This window comes from Ursus arctos, unplaced genomic scaffold (genome assembly GCF_023065955.2).
Source record: "Ursus arctos isolate Adak ecotype North America unplaced genomic scaffold, UrsArc2.0 scaffold_9, whole genome shotgun sequence".
Taxonomy (NCBI): Eukaryota; Metazoa; Chordata; class Mammalia; order Carnivora; family Ursidae; genus Ursus; species Ursus arctos.
Window position 1 is genome coordinate 10,794,993 of NW_026623111.1, and position 14,538 is coordinate 10,809,530.

General features: G+C 42.7%; 1 protein-coding gene across 10 annotated transcripts in view; it reads left to right on the forward strand.

Moving 5' to 3' along the window:
* Positions 1-297: 297 nt before the first annotated feature.
* CPEB2 (cytoplasmic polyadenylation element binding protein 2) overlaps positions 298-14,538 on the forward strand; it is a 70,348-nt gene continuing 56,107 nt past the window's right edge. For 3 of the 10 annotated variants that reach the window (XM_026514419.4, XM_026514420.4, XM_026514425.4), the window contains exons 1-3: positions 298-2,191; positions 5,091-5,372; positions 6,181-6,270. In XM_026514419.4, coding sequence (XP_026370204.2) covers positions 509-2,191; positions 5,091-5,372; positions 6,181-6,270 — 2,055 coding nt within the window. In that variant the 5' untranslated portion in view covers positions 298-508. Of the gene's footprint in view, positions 2,192-2,615; positions 2,689-5,090; positions 5,382-6,180; positions 6,271-14,538 lie in introns of those variants that run through there. The other 7 variants (XM_026514421.4, XM_026514423.4, XM_048211807.2 and 4 more) reach the window with 3 other exon arrangements.

A 14,538-nucleotide genomic window follows, 5' to 3' on the forward strand; every position in this document is an offset into this window, starting at 1 on the left:
ACTCGAGTCGGCCGCCCGCTACCGCCACCGGCCTCCCTTTTTCCCTGGATACCGTAGGGGCGCGAGGAGACACGCCGCTCGCTCCCGCGCTCCCCTGCCCTCCTGGGAGCGCAAGCGCGCACCCGGCCGAGCCTGCATATTAATAAGGGGCGGGGCGGGGGCGGGGCGGCGGGGGCGCGGCGGCCTCGCGCCCGCGCGTGCCGGGACGCACCGCGGGGGGCGGTGCGATTGTGAGGTGGCGCTGACGCACGTTCCGGAGTTCTTAAGCGGCGAGGGCGGCGGCGGCGGCGGCAGCGGCGGCGGCGGCGGTGCCCGAGCCGGTCTCGGCAGGCGGCGGTGACTGCCGCGAGGGCTGGCGGGGCCGAAGTAGGTGCCCCTGGCTCAGTCACGGTGTCCCTCTCACTGACTCCCCCTCCTTCCACCACGGCCGTGCCGCCCCAGATCCGGCGGCTTCCTAGGCGGGGCAGCGGACGGGGCGCGTCTCCTCCCGCTGCCGCCGGCCTGATAAATGAGGGACTTCGGGTTTGGGTTGCTGCAGACCGCCCCGCTCCGAAGCAGCAGCCCCGGGTCCCTGTTCAGCAGCGGGGCGTACCGTCCCTACGCCGCGGGGCCCGCCGCGGCCGCCGCCCCGCAGTCCTCCGCCACGCCCTTCGGCCCGCTCTCGCCGCCGCCGTTGCCTGTCACCGGCATCTCGGAGGCCGCCTCCCCCTTTCCTATCCCCCTCGGCTGCGGCGGCGCGGGCAGCTCGGCCGCCGCCGCTTCCTCTTCCTCCCCGTTCCTGGCGCATCAGCAGACCATGCAGGATGAGCTGCTGCTGGGGCTGACACAGCAGCCGGCGCGGCCGCTCTCGGGGGCGGCGGCCGCGGAGAAACTCCCCAACCACCACCCCAGCGGCGGCACGAACGCGGGTGTGACCCACCTCCTCCCCTCCCAGGACTTCAAACCGAGTCTGCACCACCCCTCCTCCTCCTCCGCCTCCTCCTGCTGCTGCTGCCGCACCTCCTCCCCGCAGGACTTCAGTAAGCGGCAGCAGCAGCAGCTGAGCAGCCAGAAGAGGAAAGAGTTCAGCCCTCCCCACCTTCCCCACCCTCCGGACTCGAAGCCGCCGCCGCCGCCGCTCCACTGCCCCGGCCGGTTCAGCCCGCCGCCACCGCCCGGCCCGCTTCTCCAGCCGGCGCAGCTCGCCCAGCGCCAGCAGCCACAGCAGCAGCAGCAGTTCAGCGTACCGCACCCGCCGCACCTCCCGCCGCAGGACTTCGCCCCGCGGCAGCGCCCGGCCGACCTGCCCCCGCTCCCGCAGCTCCAGCCCTCGCCGCCCTCAGCCCCGCGGCGCCGCCACGGAGGCGCGGGCAGCCCTCGCAAGACCCCGGCCGCGGGCGAGGGCAGCGCCGCCGAGCCCTCCAATGCGGGCTTGGCCCCCTCGACGCCGCCGGTGAACCCCGCGCCGGGCTCCATGGAGTCCCCCAACCACCCTCTGCTCAACAGTCCCAGTAACCTCCTGCCCGGCGGGGCGCTCGGCGCGGGCGCCTTCAGCAGCCTGCAGAGCCCGGACCTTCCGCACCCGGGCGGCGGCGGGGGCGGGGGGCCCCCCGGAGGCGGAGGGGGAGGCGGCTCCGCGTCGCCGCCGCCACTGCCCGGCTTCGGCACCCCCTGGTCGGTGCAGACCGCGTCGCCGCCGCCCCAGCCCCAGCCCCAGCAGCCGCCGCCGCCCCAGCAGCAGCAGCCGCCTCCGCCCCAGCAGCCGCCGCAGCCGCAGCCGCAACAGCCCGGCTCCTCGGCCGCCACCCCGGGTGGCGGCGGCGGCGGCGGCGGAGGCTCGCTCAGCGCCATGCCGCCGCCCAGCCCCGATTCAGAGAACGGCTTCTACCCCGGGCTGCCGTCGTCCATGAACCCGGCCTTCTTCCCGAGCTTCTCGCCCGTGTCCCCGCACGGCTGCGCGGGACTCAGCGTGCCGGCGAGCGGCGGTGGCGGTGGCGGCGGCGGCGGCGGCTTCGGCGGCCCCTTCTCGGCGGCGGCCGTGCCCCCGCCGCCGCCGCCCGCCATGAATTTACCTCAGCAGCAGCCCCCGCCGCCCGCGGCGCCGCAGCAGCCGCAGAGCCGGAGGTCGCCGGTCAGCCCCCAGCTCCAGCAGCAGCACCAGGCGGCGGCCGCCGCCTTCCTGCAACAGAGGAACTCCTACAACCACCACCAGGTACGGCGGGCGGCGGCCGGGCTGAGCCGCGGGGCCGGGGCCGGGGCCGGGGACGACGAGGGCCACTCGCCCAAGTGAGAGTGGGACTGGCGGGGGGGGGGGGGCGGAGAAGGGTGACAGGACTCGGGATACCAGCCCCCGGCGGGGCGGGCGGGCAGTGGCCACCATGGGCTGCGAGGCTCGGGTAGGCGGGTCGCGCTGGAAGTCGTCCGGGCCGGGCGCCCCCTCGAACGCCCGGCGCGGCGGTGGGGGCTGGGGCCGGGGCCGAATGGCGCCCGGACCGAGGGCGGCGGCGGGCGGGTGCGCCGGCTCGGCCGTCCCTCGCAGCGGGCGCCCGTGACCCGGAGGGCCCCTGTCCGCGATCCGCGAGCCCGGGAGACGCGGCGAGGACGGGCGGGGGACTCAGGGCCGGCGGGCTCGGGGGGCTCGGGCGGCGGCCTCGGACGAGCGGTCGTGGGAAGCGAACTTGGGAAGGAGGAACATGATCACCGCAGACGGTGCGTGTGGGGAGCCCGTGACTCTTCCCGGTCGTCCAATGAGGGGACGGACGGAAAGGCTTTCTTCTATCGAGTCTGTTTCATTCTGCACCGGCCCGGGCAAGGTCTGGCCGGGGAGGCGGTGGCCGGCCGGGACGCCCTGCCCGCCGCGCCGCTACGCCCGCCGAGGGCCCGGCGTCGGGAGAGCGGCGGCCGCCGCGCCGCGGGCTCGGTCCCGAGCTGTCAGACGACTGTAGAGAGGATGGCCCGCGGGGGCTCACTCGGTTACAGCCGAGGTGCTCCGAGATTGGGTTAGTTTCTGCGCCTCTTCATGTGTGAGGAATATTTGGTGGCTTTAAGACAAAACTAAACTTGAATCCGGGATTCGTGTTATACACGTCAAAGGGTGCACTCCCATTTTTTTGGTGGCCTTACCTTTTCTTGAATTATGGGGTATGTATATTTGAAGCGGATAATGCAATTATGAGAACACCGGGCAGGGTTTTTTTATTCATCCGGGTCCTTTATGATTCAAGCTCTTGTTTTGTTATCTTCTCAATACAATGTTCGAATGACCGCTGGGTTGGTTAATTGACATTGAAAGAGTATTTTGTTGTTCTTTTTTGATCCAGTCAGCATTTATTGTAGTGATTAGTGTGTTTAAGGTCATTTTCGTGATTAAGGATTGGGAGAGAAGAAAAATTGGACCTTAACCAGTGCCTGCTTACTCCTATAACTTTTTCCATTGACCAGTTAAAGTTTTCAAGGGCTAACCTTTTAAAAGGTGAATACTATCTAACCAAAGTAACAGTTAAGAGTTCATTTAAATCAACCAGAGTAACAGTTAACAGTTTTCATTTAGAATCACTGGTGTCTTCCCGAGAAACAAGAATGTGGCCTATGAGGATTGAAAATATGGAATTTTGAAATAATACTCCACTTTCCCATGATTTCCATAATCTCTAGCAGTTATCTTTTGTGTGTCAGGGTCTTAATTTTTTAAACTGGAAGCTTGCCACAGAAAATTATTTATAGGTACTTTTGTATTCTTAGAACCATGATATAGAACATTAGAAGACCGTATACCATGATTCATATTTAACTATAATCTGCTTTTTGTCAGAAGATGGTTCTCACAGTGAAGTTTAAGAGGTCACACAGCTGTCATATGGAATTTTAGATCACTGGAAGAGAACTTGAACACTGTATCAGTAAGGAAAGTAAGGCCCCTCAAGAATGGAGTGATTTGTTCATGGTCCCTGAGTTATACTTTTGAACTATGTGGAGGGGGCAGTGTATATTCATGATTACATTGGCATTTAAAAAAAAATTTAAAGGTACTATAGATCAAGGTTTTTTTGTTTGTTTTTTTTAAGTTGTCTTACAAGAAAGAGGTTTCATTTTAAGAATACTTATAGCAACTTATTTACTTATAGCAACTGCATGGTCCATACTTCCTTTAGCTAAAAGTTAGCTGTAAGCTTATTGACAACATAATTGCTAGCAAATAATACTTTTCAAAAAACTACAGTTATTGCCTCTTGGTGGATTCTCAACTTTTTTGGTCATAGGTTCTAATTTGGAATATAATTTACTTTCCAAAATGAATGAACTGAATGGAGATTTGTATTATTAAGATCTCTGCTAGAATAATCAAAGCATATAGTTGTTTATCTTTAGTATATCTCAGTGGATCCACCTATGGGTAACATTAGATAATTGCTTAACTGTTCATGGATGATTAAGTGAAAGAAAAAACAAAAACGCTTTAAAAGAAACTACATTAAAATTGGAATAAAATATCTTAAAAGTTGAATAAACAATACAGAGAAGACAGGTTTTCTACACTGTCCCTATACTAAAAGGTGTTTTTAGTTCCTGCAAGAGACCACCACCAAATGTTACCATTACCTACTGTTGAGGTGGTGCAATTTGTTTTGGAACCCGAAAGTCTAAATATTTTACTCCTATCATTACTCATACCTTTATTAATTGATGACCATATTTTAGTTGTATGCCTAGCAGAATGTGGTTGTTTTGATCACAATGTAGGGCATATCTTTAAGGATCTTCAAAGTTAATTTCAATTTTCAAGTATTTATTTTTTTTCTGCTTATGTGTACAATTCTGAAGGGAAAGAAAAGTAACTGCATGGTTCTATTTTAATAATTGTCATGAAACATCTGCTTGGTTCATTATAATTAAAGTGGACAAGAGGATGAAAACTCACCTAGCATTAAATGAATGTTTTCATATAGCAAGATCTCAAACCTATTACTTTTCATGACCTGTTACGATATATTCTGTTGCTCTAGAGATTTTATTTTTTTAAGATTATATATATTCTTAGCACAGGCCTAAATTTGAGTTTGAATTACAAACTCTTTAAATGCCTATAATTTAAACAGATGTGTTTTTCTCAGCCTCTTCTGAAACAATCTCCTTGGAGCAACCATCAGAGCAGTGGCTGGGGCACTGGAAGTATGTCCTGGGGAGCAATGCATGGCAGAGATCATCGTAGAACTGGAAACATGGGAATTCCAGGAACTATGAATCAGATATCGCCATTGAAGAAACCATTTTCTGGTAATGTCATAGCACCACCGAAATTTACTCGCTCTACTCCATCGTTGACTCCAAAATCTTGGATTGAAGATAATGTGTTCAGAACAGACAACAATAGTAATACACTCTTACCCTTACAGGTAAGAATGGTATGTAAATGGTCTTATTTCTAATGTTTATCTTTCAAAGTAAGAAATTGGGTGGTGGTAGCAGCAGTAGTAGTAATAGTAGTATGGTGAAATTAACAGATTAAAACAAAAGAGTTTTAATTTTTAAGCATATAATTGCCCAAAGATAAAGTACTTATGTAGAGAAAATTGAGACTAAAAAATTCTCTAAACACACAGTAGAAAAGAAGCTTCATAAAATCTAGAAAAACCTGCTGTATTTCTTAACTACATGATGAAGCTTTTAATTGGCAGCTCAAGAATGCCTTAATTTATTCATCTTTAATAGGCCACCAAAATGAATTTCTTCTCCAATATAGCTAAGATAGAATGTTAAGTAATTGTGCATAGATTTGACTGTGGTCAGCTGTATATATATATGTATATATATATTAGAATATACTTAGCACAGCTGTGATTATGGCAAAATAATATTAGGGCTTTTTGCATCAAATTAGAATTTGTCCTTCCTGTTTCAATGACCATTTTTTCCTAAATGTGGCCTAATAGTTACGATGATTAGACTTTTTTTTCAGGCCTTTTAATGTTTTATTGATATTGTAGGCTAATAAAGGTCCTTATAACTATTTAAAATGAGATTTTTTTTCCCCCTAAGTCTTTTAGAGGACCAAAGACACAAGATAGAAGAAACTTTGATTGTTTTGTTTTCTTTTTTTCTTTTCTTTTCTTTTTCTTTTTCTTTTTTTTTTTTTTTTTTTTTGTGGGTGGGTGTGGGGAAGAGAACTGCTTATTTCTGATGAAAACTTCTATGCTATTGAAGGTGAGATCTAGTTTGCAGTTACCAGCTTGGGGCTCAGATTCACTCCAAGATAGTTGGTGCACTGCAGCCGGAACATCCAGAATAGACCAGGTAGGCTGCACAGTGTATATTTTTCAGGATTTTGACTAGGAGTTTAGTGTTTATATTATGAGTAAGATTTATTATTTACTTTCCAGTTATACCTTTTTAAGCATATGTCAAAGAACATTAAAGCAATTTATTTTTAAAAGGTCACTTATTTAATATAAAATGCTTCATTTTCAGATTTATAAGTAATTCATAACTGTTTTATATTTCCAAAACAGAATTTGTTTTTGTAAAAAGGAATTAAATACCCAAGAGCACCTGACTTTAAACATCAGTCAAACTGAACAGATTTTATCTTTCAGAGTTATTTTCAGTTGGGGACAAAATCATGTGTTTATTTAACATTCAATTTTACATTTCATCAGTGTTCTATAGAAGTTTTTAGTAAATTTTTGTCATGAAATCGACATTTGTCTTAAGGTATATTTCTAAAGAAGGCCTAGCTTCAATTTTTTTTTACCTTTAAGAAAAACCTCATGTATAATATTTCTTTATTCTAAAATTTGTCACTGCTGTTATATACTATCTTCTTCCAAATAATCAGTTTCCTATAGAAAAACCCTAAATCAAAAAGCTAGGAATCGGTCTTAAATTACCTTCAAGCCCTTTGTGGTTACAAAATGCTATCTCTTTTCCTGCAGACTAAATTTGAATTCATACTGGGTACCCGGTGATGAGTATTACAGGACAAGTAGAAAACTCAGTCCTACATGAGGATTCTTTACTACAGAGCCGAAGCTTGAATGAGCATAGACTTGACATTGTGGGAGCCCACTGAATGGAGCTATGTTACCCTTAGCTAAGACTCTTCCTTAGTTAATTTATCACCATGAGATGATTTTACAAGTAAGGACTCTATAAATAGATTAATAATACATTTGTCAATAGCTTTCAAATATGGAGTATTAGTAGTAACTTCAATAATCTATCATTAACACTTATTTTAGAAAAGTCCTGCCTTTTTACCAAAATAGTCCTACCAGGATCTCCACTTAGAAATAAGTAGTTATCTCATGTAATTTGTGATTTATTGTTTTGTTAATAATTTAAGTTAGCTATCCATCTATTTCTACTCTCTTCTCCACTCTGGCCTAGTTAGGCCATATTAGTGACATTTTTATGGTAGCACTTTTATGTTCAAATTGAATACATAAATGGCTAGGAGATGGTCTGTTAGAAGAGGAAAATTATGATAATCATTTTGAAGGTGGCAAGGGACATGTTTTTAGAGAGGAAAGGACATAATTATTTGGAGAGCATGTTTAGGAAGAAGCAAGAGGATACATGTATGTGGGATATTTAACTATGGAGAAGAGAGAAGACAGATTAGCTGTCATAAAGGGACCATAGGGGCGGGGCACATGTTGAGAAATGAGGTAATTGAGGTGGTTTCAGTTGGTGGAGTGCTAGAGAGTAGATAGAGGTGAAAATGAAAGGGAAGTCAGCCTCTGGGCTGTCTCCAGCGCTTCCACTTAGATTTCACTCAAAGCCACTCTGTTCTTACCTGTTTTATAACCTGGGATTTTAGGTAAATTCATTTTACATAAAAGGATTTAGGTGCTTAAAGATATTTTTTTTTTCTTTTGGTAAACTGCTGAGATAGGCATTCCCTTTGGACCCTTGAGCCAGAGGTGTGATGTGATGAAGTTGAAGAGGTGGTGAAGAAAAAGATAGTGGGAAGTGAACTGAACTAGAAGGAAAGGAGGTCTGAAACCTGAACCTTCTTCCTCTTTCTCAGTCCTTATGACATCTGAGGATACAGTCTATGGGCTTTCATGTCTTTAGGTCATAGTTCCCTTATCTATAAAAGGAGAACCTTGAACTAGATCATGAAAGGCCTTTTTGGCTAGCTCTTATACTTTCTCTGATCTATTTTGGCCATTTCTTTTCTTCCCTGTACACCTCCCCCCCCCCCCCACACACACCTTATTTTTAGAATACAAAGGTCCTGGTTTATTGGGGAGAAGGGGTGGGAATTGGATTGAAGCAGTCAAGGTACAGTGTATGACCTCCCAACTGGTCTTAAAAGCAATGTGGTTTTCTCTTTTGAGGACCTTAAGGGTACTTATTATACAAAATTTGTTCTGTGTTTCTATCTTTCCATAAAAGGTTGAGGTATTTGAAGTTGAGGTTCTTAAAAATACAGCAACAGCTACAAACTTCAATTGGTATCTTAAACCATTGGGTAGTTCCTCACTATTTTGCAAAGTTAAAATTATAGAAAATTCTTAAGCACTTAAATATCTGGGGCAATATTTTCATTCTGATTTTTTTTCATTATATAGAACATTTTAATGTTAATATATCTCAGTTAATAAATATGTTATTTTAAAACATTAACTTTTTATTTCTTTTAGTTTCAAATTGATTAGGCATATAATATATACTAAATTCTAGAATTGGAGTCTCGATTCCTGTACCTGGATACTTGAGGCCTTACCTGTACCAAGAACTGGACATGTAATTAACATTCAGCAAATAGGAAAAAATAGTTTCGTAGATTGGTTTTACTCAGTTACACAAAATTTTTAGGGTTGGTTGGCATTTCCTTACTTTAATTATTTTCTTATGGAAAAGCTTTAAAACTTTTTAAAAACAAAGGTAAAGTTTTAAACACATTGCTGACTTTGAAATGAATTTTAGGTATTTGTGTTAATTTCTTTAAGGCTAAGAATACTTTTCTTTAAAATGCTGTTAGGTAGTTACGCTTGCAAGAAGTCATACTCTCTGATGTATGAATTTTAATTGCCTTAAAATTGATTTTTCAATTAGATATTGGGATTACAATATTTTCATTAATACTTGAATATTTTAAATCAAAAAGTAAATATACTAGTAGCTGAGATTATTACTTACAGGTTTATATATGGTATATCAGTTCTCGTGTAAACAAAGCAACATAATGCCTTTAAAAGTGTGCTAGCCTTATAAGGCTATAGCCTATAAGGCTAGGGAAGCCTTATAAGATGGGTGTTGGCCTGTCAATATCAATTATCAATATATTCAATTCTAGATTTTTGTTCCTGTGGAAGTTCTTGAGCATGTCACATAAACTACCTTGAATTAATTGAAGATATTTCCCACCAGTCTGTAATATCTAGACTGTTAATGTGATAACATGATAGGTGATAATACGGGGACCTCTCAGAAAAATATATTATTTGGTGTCTTTATTCATTTTACACAAAAAACAATATATAGTAGCAGACCAAGTAGAATTTTTCGTTTAATAGAGCATTCTTTAAATTGTGGTCCTTAAATGAGATGAACCTCAGGGGGCATTGGTAATCAACAAACTGTTAACACTTACTGAAAATGAGAAAGAATCAGTTCTCTTGTACCTGCTTAGGTAATGGATGCTTTCTTTTTAAGTTTTGTATCCTGCATTCTGTTCTTTAACTGTACTTGATACATTCTTATACGGCATATTTTCTACTTGCCTTTCTTTCCATTTAATCCTTGTGGATACTAGTATAGCTTTAGCTATTTGGGACCTTTACAGATTTTTTAGAACAATGTTTTTCAGAGTCACTGTCATAGCACTTTGTCGAGGTTCAGATTAATAAAGGAAGCTCAAAAAATGTATGTTCGTTAGGTATGTGGTAGTGTTTTAACTACTCTGGGAATATATGGGGAGAAATTCTGTTCTTTACCTTTGAGAAGGTGAAAGTCCAGTCGGATGAAGAAGGGCGGGTGTCTGTGTGAAACAACCAGAGACTGATAGAGTAGGAGACTGAACTCAACTTTGTGCAGTAAGACGTAGCACGTCACCTGCTGCTAAATCAGTAGAGTGCAGTAGCCACGTGTCGTCAGGTAAAATCAGTATTTACAGAAGTATTACAGTATTTACAGAAGATGGAGCATAGTATTAGTACAACTTTGTTATTTTAAAGCAAAAATTGGAAAACTCAACACTACAACAAAAGCTGATCTTTCTACTTAGATATATGTTAAAGCATCTGGTATATCTTTAAATATGACAATACAGGGTTTTCCTATAATCCATCACCTTTTTGTTTGGGTGAATACTTTATTTTCAAGAAGAAAATGTTCTGCTTGACTGTGTTTTTTGAAATGAGACAGGGTTTTGAATATATCAAAGTAAAAATATAACATCCCATTGAAATGTCCCCTTTTAATTAAGTTCAAGTTCTTTTTGTTGTACTGATTTTAATATTCTTGACCTCTTTATTTTTTAGCATTTCTAATCTTTTTTTAGGTTATCCTATTTAAAATTAGGATTACTTTGTTCTTTCTGTGTTTTTCAGCCTTTCTAGGACTGTACTGTTGCTTCTGTAAGTCTTTATGGCAAATGTCTGGGTTTATGAAAATAATAAAATATTAGAATATAATAGATTGTCATTTTCCCGAAAATGTTTTCCTCAGTTTTGCCTGTTCATTGCTGTGAGATTCTGTAATCTCAGTTTCTGAAAACCCCTTTAAGTTGATTCTTTGTCAGATAATTTTCATATTTAAAATAGATTGGGGTAAACTTCTCCTCCTAGAGATTCTTACTTTTGTGAAACATCTTGGCTGTATTCAAATAGTCATGTAGTAATAAATGTAAGTTACATTGTTTTGATTTTCCATATGTGCACTAATCAGTTTTGGTGTGTTTATGTTTACCTTAAAATAGTTTCACAATTTCCATTTAGTTTTTAAACCAGTGGCAGTTTGTGTCAACATAAATTTTTCTAATATCCTGATTTGTTTTATAATCAGGTTTGTTTCTGTTGTTGTTTTTTTCAGAAGTTATGTTCTAATCCCCATACTTTATTTAATGGCATTATCTGTACTTTTTGAACATGAGCCTGTAGGTTTCGTTAAATGTAGAAAGTGATTTTGAGATGTCATGAGCTCTTTTCCTGCTCAAGGCTATTTTGTGTTTGGTGCTTTAAAAATCATGTGGGGTGCAGCTGATGCTCACCAAAGTATAAGTAAGCTAATAGTTTTATAGTAGCTTTGTTATTTTCTTTACTAAAGCAGGAGTTTGTTTCATGTTGAGAGACTTGAAATGCAAGGGAAAATAAGGGTCCTTATTAAGTGGGCATCACACTATTTCAGTTGGATGTAGGCATTAGAGCTAAAGCTATCAATACAGGCAGCTTTTTTGAATAACCGCTGTCTGTTGATTACCTAATGGTCACCAATATTTATTGAATAGCTAGCTAATATATTTCCCTTCTTAGCTTGAACATTGCCATTGACACTGTATATGGAGTTACTTCATTAATTTTACTTTAAATTTTGCTCTAAAGGAAGATCATACTCCTTGAATGGAGTTAGTGTGTGATCAAAAAAAAAGGTGTGAGAAATGCCATTTGGGTGGTGGTAATAGTCACCATTAATTAAGTTCATAGGTCCACTGTGATGGGGGCATAGTCTGATCCTGTTCAAAAAACATCATCCTGAGAAGATATCCCTGAACCATAATACGTTTTCTTTGCAAGAATTTAAGGTAAATAGAATATAAAATATTTATAATATATCTTAGAACCTGTATATACCACATACCTACTGAGGCTTTTTTTTTTTTTACTTAATTATATATACAATTTTTATCATGATAGCTTATGTTTTTTAATTCTATTTTAAATATGTTTTTAATACATCTTGTCTTAGTTTTGTTGATTACATCTGAGTACCTGTTCCATGGAGAATGCTAAGTAGACTTCATGGTCCTGAACAATCTTTGCCCTCACAGAACTCAATTTGAGTTCACAAAGTTTTTATAGTAGAGATAAAGTACTATTCGTTCAAAACATTTGAGAGCTAGCTATATCCCATAATTAGAAGGTCCCTACCCCTAATTAACTTAGTTCAGGGGGTAAGGCAGGAAAATCAACAGATTAGTTACGAATATAGTATAGTGTAAGCACGGAAGATGGAAATATTTGGATTACTAAAATGGTATGTCATTTTTGCCCAAGGACCATGCTCATCTCTATTCCAGTTTTATTTCATTTATTACATAGTACTCTGAGTCTTTTGCTTTTCTATTATTTCTATTATTTTTAAAGTAGACTTAGGCATTGTCTAGTCTGAAACAATTTTTTTTCTTTTCTAGAGGATAGAACAGAGCCTACCGTGGTTTAGTAACTTACTCAAGATCAGGAAGCTCTGCACTTCTTAAAAGTGTGGCTCCTGGACTAGCAGTCTGAAGTATCGCCTGGGAACCTACCGTAAATACAGATTTGCAGGGGCCACTCCATACATGTTGAATTTCAGATTCTGTCTGAGCAGAGTCCCCAGGCTGGGTCCCAGCGATCTGTGGGTTTGACAGCCCTTCCAGATGATTCTGAAGCATGCTTAAGTGAGAGAACCCCTATTCTAGTTCAGTGATTCTCTGTGTCTCCCCCACCAAAGTCATTGTTAATGATGTAAAATTAAGTAAAGTTAAGTAGGAGTAGCAATATAGCCGCATGGTGATAAAGCTGGAGTAGAGCAACTGGTCTAGCATTCTACCATTTAGCATTACTTTGCACACTTCTATATTCCTCAACAGCAATTTGTTTAGTCTACAGTACTAATTCTGGCCCCCTAGCTTTAAAAGCTCACAATTCTAATTTATTTACTCCACTTGATGGAGTAAATATATTTTCAGGAAAAGCTTCTTATGTTTAGCTTTCTGAAAGGTTGGCTCTAAGTAGTCTCTGGATTATGGACTCCTTTGGAAAAAATTATGTGTACACACACATACAGAATATTGTATATAATCTCAGAGATTTCATGGTCCTTCTTGAAGTTCATGGACTCAGGTTAAGAAGTGCCTAATTCTGATTTCTGTAGAGACTTTTTTCCCCCCATTTTTCTTACTCTTTCATTTTCTTTTTATGTATTAATCATGTTTTGAGAGTTAAAAATGGCCTACCCTGCCTCTCCTTCATATACATACACTTGTACAAACACCTACACACATTTGAATGGGTGGGAGTCATCACTGACATTTTGGCGATTTAGGGGGCACGGGCCAGAGCTTGCTGTGGTAGTCCCCCATGGATATTTGTTCAAGTGCATTGAGGGTGTGTTGGGCAGAATGCCTGGGTGGCTCAAGTCGGTTAAGCGTCTGCCTTCTGCTCGGGTTATGGTCCCAGGGTTCTGGGATCAAGCCCCTGCATTGGGCTCCCTGCTCAGTGGAGAACCTGCTTCTCCCTCTCCCTCTGCCTGCTGCTCCCCCTGCTTGTGCTCTCTGTCAAATAAATAAAATCTTAAAAAAAAAAAAAAGAAAAAGAAAAACAACTGACAGTATTTATTGCCAGTGATAAATTTCTAATTGCTGCTTTAAAAATTTACATTTTGGAGGGGTGCCTGGGTGGCGCGGTCGTTAAACGTCTGCCTTCAGCTCAGAGCGTGATCCCAGCGTTCTGGGATCCAGCCCCACGTCAGGCTCCTCCGCTGGGAGCCTGCTTCTTCCTCTCCCACTCCCCCTGCTTGTGTTCTGTCTTTCGCTGGCTGTCTCTGTCAAATAAATAAATAAAATCTTTAAAAATAAATAAATAAATAAAAATAAAAACTTACATTTTGGAAAATGTGTATCCACTACAGTGAACTTGATAACTTCCCATCTTAAGACTTTTCTGATGAGATCAGAAATATTAACAAATGTGATGTTTTCATGTCACATAATAAAATATATCAATATTTTAAAAAAAACGAAAAAAAAGAATAATAGTATAGATTCATAGGCATTAAAGAGTCAAATTCCTTCTGGTAAGCAGATTGACAGATTTAACATTTAGCAAACAAGACTTCCAGCTACACAAAGACTTTGTTCTGGGACTTGAGGTAGGAAACTTGTTGAGATGAGAATACTTTCCACCCACTCCTCCCTCCATCCCTGCCTTCTTTGCAGGGTGTAGAGGGAAAGAGGATTTAGAAATGCAGACACCAATATATGAGGGCTTCAGAGAGCGAGATTTGGATATAAATATTCTAGGTGTTAGTCTTTGTTCTGATATTAATAGTTCATGCTTTTGATATTAACTATATGGTATGTTTATGTATTTATTATTGTGAAATTCTGAGTTAAATAATGTACACTGTTTGATAGATATTTAAAGTATGGTGCCATTATGGGATTAATTCCTTGCCCCCAAAATATTTATTTTCTAAGTGCCTGTGTCTTTCTAGATACATGAGAAAAGTTCAGAAGTTAAATAACAACTAAAAATGCTTTCTGTGTGTATAACATTTCAGAAATCTTTATAAGTTGGTAGAGATCATAATAGAAATTATTTTACTATATTAATGCCTCCAGTGAAATAAGTTTAC